Consider the following 10223-nt stretch of genomic DNA (forward strand, 5'->3'; position numbering starts at 1 on the left):
AGTGTGGATTTTGCAAGATAGCTTTCTGGCGTACCATTTCAGAAAATGTTAATTGGTAGGTTTATGTTAAAAGTCCTATCCAGATTTGACTTCTGCCACTAATGTCCTTAATACACTGAGCCTCTCTTGATTAGTGTTCCAGAACCATGTTGTTGCCATCAGTGGAACCTCTCTTCTGAATAAATGTTCCTAAAATTAGAACACTGCTTTGACAATTGCTTTGAGTGGAGATTAATTATTTTATTTTAATATATATATAATGCTACATCTATAACACACACAGAGACATACATGCATTAAAAGGTTTTCTACAGAATGCATTTTTAGTCTTTCAGCGACTGATTCCTAGAATCAACCACTTTCCCTTTCTCCTCCATCCTTCAGTCTAACAACAGAAGGACAAAAGCTGAATTTCATTAGACTCAAGAGGATTCAGAGTCAATTGTGGTAGACCCACAACGTGTGCCACTCTTTAAAGCACTTTTACAAAAAAAAGAAAAAGGGGCTTTAATAAGAAGAAGACATTGCCTAATTACCCCACAATCTAATTACCATGAAAACAGTCCAGAAATTTCTCCTCGATCACATCATACATTTTATTATACCAAAATTGACTCTTACACTCCGCAGGTTCCATTAGGACCTCTTTCCAGACTTCTGATGCACTTGCTCTTAATCATCACAAATAAATCTGGGGACGCTTCTGAACTGGAGCCAAGCACTTTGATGGAAGCAAAATGCTTAACTCTCCCACTGAAAGCAGCAGAACTTGATAATAGTGCTTTACACCGGGTGAGCTGTATTCATGTGCTTCATTTAATTTTATTTTTTTTTAATCAAATATTATTTTCCAACCAAGGCTGCTTTTGTTAGAAGAATACAGATCCTTCTGAGAATAAATGCAGTCGTCAATTTCTCCCAAAACAAAAGGTGCTCCAAGCCACCAATTTTCATTCTACTTCACATTGAAACTTAGACCGATGCTGCGGTAGGTTCTGGCAAACTGATTGCAGATATGCATTACTGTCGTAGATTCAGGACAAGTGATTTTAAAAGCGAAGATGAAAGAAAGACATCCTTATAATGTACGTCAGCTGGTGCTCATGGCAGTAGGTAGGCATGCAATTTATGGGACATATGCAATCAATATATTTTGGTGCTCCTGAACCTTGTCCTCTTGCATTATAGGAATCCCAGGACCCTCATTCCCAAATGAAAAGACAGTTGCTGGCCTTGGAAGTCATCAAAGAAGGGAGGAAGGCTCTGAACCGTTCCATTAGGAAAGAAAAAACAATGGTCCTCACCACACAGTTTTAAAATGCAATGGGCAACAGGAGGCACTGGTTGCGTTAAATTTCCAAAGATACAACTAACTTCTGATCAGAATTCAGATCTGCATCTGTTAAGCTAGGCTAACTCCTTTCTTAGAAACCAGTTCTGAGTTAACTGACACATTTTTCACAAATTACCTTGGGTGGGGCGGTCAGGAAGGTGGGGAGCTGATTCAGGGCACAGTAGAGGTAAGAAATTAAGGAAGACACTAATTCACCCACTTTGGTTATTTTAGTTTGGATTTTGCAACAAACTTATTTTTATTTTAAAAAAAACCACAACCCAATTATTATCCAACACAGGAATTCTTCCTATTAGCTGGTTGAAAAAAAAAAAAACCCTGACCAAACCAAGCAAGAATGCTTGTATAATCAACAGTAAGACAATTCTACTTAGTAATGGAAGATAAGTTCCCATATATCAAATGCTGTCCTGGCCTTTTTTGCTAGTCCACCTTTGCCAGAGCCCTTATCATCATTCTGCTGCATTCTTCGAAATGTGAAAGGCTTATTTCTGCTGAGAAGTACAGCTTCCTAAATTCAGTGCTAACGTACTCCCACGTAATTGACACAGAACTGTGCCATCATTAAAAGAACAGTGCCTTTTCTTCTGTATGAGAAAGGAATCCATACGTGTTTTTCTCCCATTACTAACAGAAGGGAGAGGAGTGTTGAGCTAGTCTTTTATCCCCTGAAGCAAAACAGGACACAGTGCAAGTATATAATACTACATGAACTCTGCTCTGGCTCTAGAGTAAATTTATTTATTTATTTATTTATTTCACTAAAAATAATATGAAGCAATTAAGCAATGAAATTATCAATAAGGAAAATTAACGTTAATCATTTAAGAATTTCGAAAAAGATTATAACTCTTTTGAAAGTCTTAAGTTGTTAATGTTAACTATAGACTGAGAGCAAATTAATACTCACACCAGCTTTCTAAACATCTAGGTAGGCTTGTCTAAGCAAAAAATGTTTTTAGCAGGCACCAAAAAGACTACGGTGAAGGCACCTGCCAAGTATCAAGGGGCAGGGAGTTCCAAAGTAAAGGAGCTGCTACACTAAAATATAAAGTTATTACGGGGCCAGTTCCACTGATCAAAGCAGTTAAGTGGGCACATAAGGGTTAAGCTCCCATGCATGCAGGAAAGAACAATGGTGGCCACCACGACCCCGCACCAAAAATATATGATTTCTGTAACCCTATCCCTGATCCCGCTCACGGTTGCACGTGCCTGCCATTAAGACAATGGCCTGGCTAAAGGCCTTCTCACACAGTTCTTGAATGTACATCTGAACATCAAAACTGCCCCCCACCCCAGAAAATGGTTTGCAACTGGAGGTTAATGGGGAGAATACCCTATATGTTTGGATAGAATGTTGTCGTTATCTCTGCGTCTGCCTGTTCCCTATATGGAAACATTCACTTGATGTTACCATCAGCTGATGGAGAGGCCCTAGTGTAACACTTTGCTCAGGTCTTCTCAATTTGCTACCAAGTTCAAGGTGTCCCTATTAGTATATAAAGCCCTCAGCAACATGGGACCAGTTTACCTGACAAGTGCCCACTCGACTGCTTCAGTCAGTGGAATGGCCACTGTTACAGGTGCCACACAATACCAATTCTGCATATGAATGAAATTGATATTTTGGTGTGGCAGCACACACACTTTGGAACTCCCTGCCTGTTGACATCAGGAAGGTGCCTTCACTGTTCTGTTCTTGGTGCCTACTAAAAAACATTTTTGTTTTAGGCAAAGCTTACCCAGCTATGCAGATTGTTGGCAATTATTTTAATCAGGTTTTTATTTAAATTATTTGCAAATGTTTTAAATAGTTGTTTTTAACAGTTCTTACCGATAATTTGTGTGGGGTTTTTAAAAAAAAAATTGCTTGAGGGTTGGTTGGTTGGTTGGTTGGTTGGCTTGCTTGTTTGCTTGCTTACAATCAAGTGGTATATACATTTTGTGAAATGAAATGAAATTATTCTCATGCAGAGCATCCATTGCAAAAAAAGAGAGCCTGGTAAAAGGAGTTATTGATTTCTAACGGCTCAGGGGTGGCCCAACCAATTAGTGCCCATTTACTTACTTTATTATGATAAATGATAAATAAATATGAAATAAATATTTGAAGCAGTCTTTCTGGATTTCTGTTCCTAATTCTGAGGTCCCCCAGGCACTGCAAATTTCACTTAACATTTGTTCTTTTCCTTTATATTTAAGTCTATAGGCTACAATTTCACCAATCCTCACCATGACACCATTTAGCAGATCAACATTATTATTCTGGTTTCACAGACTGGGAAGAGGAAAGCCAAACTGAGTTGCAATAGGGTGCCCACCTTGTGTAGGAAAAGCTGTGATTCGGGTCTAGATGATCACTAAATGTGTCATCAAGGGAAAATGCACCATGCTCTCATGATCATTATGAGTTGCCATGCTTGGAAGGTTGTTTCTGTTTTCATCCCAGTGCTATTTGAACTGAAGCTAGGTTAGAAATTAAAAATTTCCAAAAGATGAGATGGAGGGAGGTCATGTTGGCTTCCTTCTTTGCCTATGAAAAAGGAGTTCCATCAAGACAGCATCTGTTGTTCACAACTGGGAGACCTGCTGTCATTTGCAAGTCAATCCCCTAAACTAAAGGCACAGGAGCAACAGAGCTGGGCATTTGACTGAAGGACAGACTATAAAACCCACCAAAAATAAATACAATTAATCAATCAATTAATCAGTCTAAAAAAGCATCTATGCAACACCCTTCAGCCTATTTTAGGATTTTAGGGCTGTGTGTAACCATAATAAATTATAATAAATGAGTAATAGGAAGGTGGTCCTTGTGGTGGTAGTTGGACATACAGATCATACCTCTGCCAATGGGGGCCACTAGCTCAGTCTCAGTTGTCTCCTTTGTGAAATGGTTAGAAGAGTGACCTACATAGGAAGCTGCCTTATTCTGGGTGGAGCCTTTGTTCCATCTAGCTCAGAATTGTCAACACTGACTGGCAGCAGCTCTCCAGGGCTTCAGCCAGGGAGTCTTCCCCAGCTGAATCTGGAGATGCTGGGAACTGAATCTCAAACCTCTTGCATGCTAAGCAGATGCTCTGCTTCTGAGTTCTGACCCTTTCCTTAAAAATAAAGATTCCAGTCCTCACAGTTCTGAATTAAAGGCTGGTTTAATGAGAACACAAGAAATTATACCAAGTTAGACCAAGAGTCCATGCAGCTCAGAACTGTCAACATTGACTGGCGGCAGCTCTCAAGATTTTTAACCAAGGGGTCTTTCACAGCCCCACCAGGAGATGCCATTGAGAATTGAGCTTGGGACCTTCTGCATGCAAAACACATTCGCTAACACAAAGCTGCAGCCTTCTCATTACTTCACAGGGTGGTCATTTAAATGGATGGGGACACCCACAAGAGTCATTTTGACCCCGTAATAGCAGTTGTGACAGTTCCCATTCATTCAAATGGGTATACTTAAGCTAGATTACGCACAACAAATTTATACTTCTGTCAGAGCTTTCAGGAAGTCCTTGAGAGCACAATGTATCCCAGGGAAAACCTCTTGAGATCTGAAGCACATAGCTGGGTGCTTAAGTCTTATGTATCCCAAATCTAATGGGATGTTCTCCTGTTCAAACCCCATTGAAATGAAAGGGGGTTGTCCATAGTCTTTTCATTTTTACAGGGCTTTCCAGGGCCTTGCAGAGCCAGGCAGAGGCCCAGGCCAGGTAGATAATGTGCCCCCCCTTTTTTTTACCCTGGGGATAACTGAAGTCTTATAAATTTCTTTTCTGCGAATTCTTGAATTACGCAGCAAAAATCAAGCAACTTTGCCTTATCATGGTTTATGTTTATCATTGCTAAACCATTTAGGCGTTCTTAAGCCATTGTTAATCGAAAGAAAGACTTAATTCATTTTAATATATTGAAACTTCTCTCATTGGAGACCACTGTAGCTGGTAATGATAAGAAAATGCATAATGCAATTAAAAGATTTGGAAAAACGTTTTCCAAATTCAAGTTTAGCATTTGATCAGCAATTTCTTTCGGTGACGGACGCCGGAGGTTTTCTCTTGTGCTGCCAGCCATGGCCCCAGGGAATCCGACCACCACCGCCGCCTTTGCGCCTCCGCGTTCACCCCAGTGCATCCCCTGCAATTGTGAATGTGCTGACCAAGGCCCCCTTTGGAATCAGAGGCCTGGGCCAAGTGGCCCATATGGTGCCCCCCTCTCTCTCTGGGCCTGGGGCTCTCCACAGAATATTTTTTGGGCTGTACAGATTGATTCCAAGGGATGCCTGTTGCATTTTCCCCCCATATATGACATTGAAAATGGAAAACAAAGAGAGAACTTTTACCCTCCGGGATGTTGTCGATGCACATGCATGAGTATTGCTAAGACCAATGCAGGAAGAAGCAGAACCAGATTGCCGTAAAAATGGCCAGTCTAACCAGTGCGTCCTTGCAACACATGCAGTTTATGGTGTAGTGGGGAGCACACAAGTGTTTGAAAGCATGCTAAGGTGCCCCTGAAATTACCCTGGTAGCAGACAAATGCTTTGTGCTCATGTCCTGCTTGCAAATTTCTTATTCTGTGAACCACCCTGAGACCCCCGGGTATAGGAAGGTATATAAATTCAATAAATAATAGTAACAACAACAACAACAACAACAACAACAACAACAACAACAATGGAAGCATCTGGTTGTCCACTGTCAGAACAAGATGTTACACTGGATGGGCTCACGTTAGCCTGATCCAACAGAGCTCTGCTTGCATGCTTATGTTTTACATGGATGGCTATGCTCTGTCTCCATGGTCAGAGGCAGTGATGCTTCTGAATTCCAGTCGCTGGGAACCGCAGGAGGGGAGAGTTGCTCTTGTTGTAGAATCCTGCTTTTGGGTTTCCCAATCCTGGCATCTGTGAGAACAGGATGCTGGATCGGCTAGGCCCCCTTTGGCCTGATCCAGCACTTACAATAATGATGATAATATCTTATTACTAGTCATAAACCACGTCTAGCTCTTCTAGCTAAGGCCCTTAAAATTCTTAACTTTATTACAAATGGCAACAATAATATTTTAGGCAGCTAAAATTAAGGACAGGTCAGACTCATCCTTCCTATGCCTGGGAATACTTGCAAAGGTGACTGTGAGCATGTTCTCCAGGAGGAAGCTTCACTTTCTAGGAGGCCCTGGGAACCACCAGCATTAGAACAAAGGCTTTAGGACTCAAGTTGTCAGGACTTGGACCCTCACCCATGAACCATTAGCGGCAGAGTTTTGCATTCAGGACCAAAGTTGTGCCTATATAGTTGGTGATGATTTCAGCCCCAAGGCTCTTGAGAACTCATCAATAAATTATGGTCCAGGCAACTCAACTATCCATTGGTATTCATGGCAAAACTAAGCAGTCTTTTTACCACCACCACCACCACCACTCCTGCGCTAATCTATCCCATCTGCCTTGTGGGAAGCTTTCTGATGACATTTTATATATGCTTAAGTATTCTCACCCTTAACATTTTTGTAGGGAATGTCATCTGCCTTTTTTTTGGCAGGAGCAGAGATGCGTTTGGTTTCTGATACTGTTGAAATGTGTTGAATTTACATCATTTGTTTCTGCATTATGTTGTATTTGCTCTGTGTTGTATTTGTGTACATCTGTTTATTCTTGCCTTGGGAGTCTTTTTGGCTGAAAAGCAGCATATAAATTTTATGTTTCTTGTAAGCCTCCTTTTGAAGAATTTGTATCCTGAAAGAAGGGAGAAGGGAGAAGGGAGAAGGGAGAAGGGAGAAGGGAGAAGGGAGAAGGAGAAGGAGAAGGAGAAGGAATCTTCTTGGATGTGTGGCTGTTGTCATGATGTCACATTTCACGATGCTTACAATAGTCTCCATGGCGTTTGCTCATGCACAAACATATTTCAGAGCATAGATGAACTGCAAAAACTCCTCTCCATGGCTTTAAGATGTCTGTTTGCCAAACAAAACCCCCACCTCTTTCCCCAGTTTCCAAGGCCTGGGGGAGGAGGGGAATCTATTGCTAACCACTGGAACTACTGGTCATTGAAATAGCAGGGATGTAAGATCAGGCCAATGTCCCATCTAGTCCAGCATCATGTTCTCACAGTGGCCAACCAGATGCCCTTGGAAACAGCAACTCTCCCCTTCTGCAGTTTCCTGCAACTGGTATTCAGAAGTATTGCTGCCTCTGACCCTGGAGCTAACATATAGAACATAAGCACCTAAAAAGAGACCCCCAAAAGGGGCCATCTAGTCCAGCATCCTGTTCTCACAGTGGCCAACCAGATTAATGCAAAGGGACTACATGCTAGGCACTGTGCAGGAAAGGATGCTGGTCCTATAAACCCAGACTCAGAGTGTGTGATTATGAAAAGATACAAGAAAGACAGAGACAGAGATAGAGATAGAGAGAGAGGAGCACAATCCTGCAGAAAAAAATACAAAGTGCAAGGCCCAATGGAAGGAACAGGGCCCAATTGGATACCAATTTCAACAGCGCTTTTGCTTCCACTAAGGAAGATGTGGAAGGAACCTATGCACACCTTACTTTATAGTGGATTTGGGATGGCTGTTGCACACAAGTTCAACACAGCATCCACACAATGCTGTTCTCATCAAAACACCACCTGTTATCATTTCACCAATTAATCTGGATTTGCCATTTTTTGTGGAAAACCCAATAAATTATAAACAATAAAACTATGGGAAAATTTAGATGAAATAAGAAAGGGGGGAATATAAAGGATGGTGTTTTGATGAGGATCACTCTGTGAAATGCTTTACAACGGGCATGATCAGGCCCCAAATCTGCCATAAACGGCACCATTTGGATCATGTCTACTCATAAGTCAAGTCCTCTTGAATTCAGTGGGGCTGACTCCCAAGTAGGTGGACTTTATGAGGAGCTGCGAGCAAAGCTGCCAGGGTGTGAAAGCTTGTGGATTCCCCCAGGCCTGGCCGGCATTTCCTACCCATTTCACAGATGTTGGATGAGTCCGGACATCCTATCGTCACAGATTCTTTAGTACACCCCCCTCAAAAAGAAAGTCTGAGGACATCTTCTCTTCTTTCCTCTTCCCCCCTTCATCTAAAAAGCGCTCACCTTCCCGAAGGGCGCCTCCTCCTTCGCTCCCGCTGCTGCCCCCAGAGGGGTCCGGCCCGCCCTTGCCGCTCTCCCTCGCCTCTGCGCCGGATTCCTTGGCTGCCCCATTCATGCCGGCGGCAACTTCCTCCAAATCCAGGAGGTGGCTGACGCTGAAGTTTTTCCGAGCCTGGGGGTTGTCCGGAGGGTCCAAAATCCGCACCGGGTTCGGGGCAAATTGCTTATCCATGCCGAAGGCTGCCACAGCGTCCATCGCGGAGGTGGGGGGCTCCAGGGCGCCTGCTGACCCCCCACCCACCCCGGCTGACCAGCACCCACAAACCCAGGAGACTGCGAGCGATCCGGCTCTCCTTGCCTTTCCCCCCTCTTACTCCCCTCCCCAAAAAAAGTTCTGATGACCCCCGCTACACCCCCAATTTGCTCTTCCTGGCTGTGGTTTCCCAGGGAAAAGAGATGGGAAGATCTCGGTCTGCCTCGTGTCGACGTCTAAGAGAGGGGAAACAGGGCGAGGGAGCGCGCCCCCAATTTCCCCTTGCTCAGCCTAGCCCACAAAACTCTCTCTGGCTTCTTCTCGAGCCGCTCAGAGACCAAAGTTGTTGGTTTCTTTTTCTTTCTTTCGCACGACTCCCCTGGCTCTGAAATTGACAAGAGGTTGGCCCTCCTTTGCTGAAACTGACGAAGCCTTCCTCCCCTCCCTTCTCCTGAAACTGACTCAAGAGGAGCTGCCCCCTCCCCTCCCTCCTCTGAAATCGACAAAAAAAGTTTGCTTTTTAACAGACAGACAGACAACCACACACACCCCTCCTGCTCCTTATTTTTCTGTTTTTCGGTTAGTCGTCCCCCTGCCTTTTTTTCTACAAGTTCGTTTGCGGGGGGAGCGTGTTTGGAAAAAGGACAGCTTTAAACGGGAAAATAATTTGCCTACCTGAAGTCCCCACCTCCACCCCAAATAGAATCATAAAGTTGGAAGGAACCCTGAAGGTCATGTAATCCAATGCCCTGCAGTGCAGGAATAGGCAGCTGTCCCTTACAGGGACTGGCATTATCAACCCCATGTTCTAACCAACCGAGCTATCCAGGCTGGTACATTCTTAACTCCTAATTGGGGGAAGAGCGGTGGGTCAATGGTAAAGGTAAAGGGACCCCTGACCATTAGGTCCAGTCAAGGCCGGCTCTGGGGTTGTGGCGCTCATCTCGCTTTACTGGCCGAGGGAGCCGGCGTACAGCTTCCGGGTCATGTGGCCAGCATGACTAAGCCGCTTCTGGCCAACCAGAGCAGCGCACGGAAACACCGTTTACCTTCCCGCTGGAGCGGTACCTATTTATCTACTTGCACTTTGATGTGCTTTCGAACTGCTAGGTTGGCAGGAGCAGGGACCGAGCAACAGGAGCTCACCCCATCGCGGGGATTCGAACCGCCAACCTTCTGATCAGCAAGTCCTAGGCTCTGTGGTTTAACCCACAGCACCACCCGTATCCCTTGGGTCAATGGTAGAGCACCTGATTTGCTTGCAGAAGTTTCTGTGTTCAATCCTCAATGGCAACCTCAGGTAGGACTGGGATACATTCCATACCTGAAACCCTGGAGAACTCTTGCCAGTCGCTGTAGGCAATACTGGGCATGGTGGACCAATGGTCTGAGTCAGCAGAAAGCAGTTTCTTGTGTTCCTATGACTAGGTTCAGTTATCAGTGACATGTGGGGGGGCTTTATTTATTTATTGCCCCTCCCATCTAAACTGTCACCATTCACCCCTATG

General features: G+C 43.9%; 1 protein-coding gene across 3 annotated transcripts in view; it reads right to left on the bottom strand.

Moving 5' to 3' along the window:
- Positions 1 to 9151, bottom strand: part of PRRX2 (paired related homeobox 2) — a 59770-nt gene extending 50619 nt beyond the window's left edge. For all 3 annotated transcript variants that reach the window (XM_083596596.1, XM_083596595.1, XM_083596594.1), the window contains exon 1: positions 8466 to 9151. In XM_083596596.1, the coding sequence (XP_083452722.1) occupies positions 8466 to 8718 (253 nt within the window). In that variant the 5' untranslated portion in view covers positions 8719 to 9151. The remainder of the gene's footprint in view (positions 1 to 8465) is intronic.
- Between the last annotated feature and the right edge of the window lie 1072 nt (positions 9152 to 10223).

The sequence above is a fragment of the Podarcis filfolensis genome (assembly GCF_964270895.1).
Source record: "Podarcis filfolensis genome assembly, chromosome: Z".
Taxonomy (NCBI): domain Eukaryota; kingdom Metazoa; phylum Chordata; class Lepidosauria; order Squamata; family Lacertidae; genus Podarcis; species Podarcis filfolensis.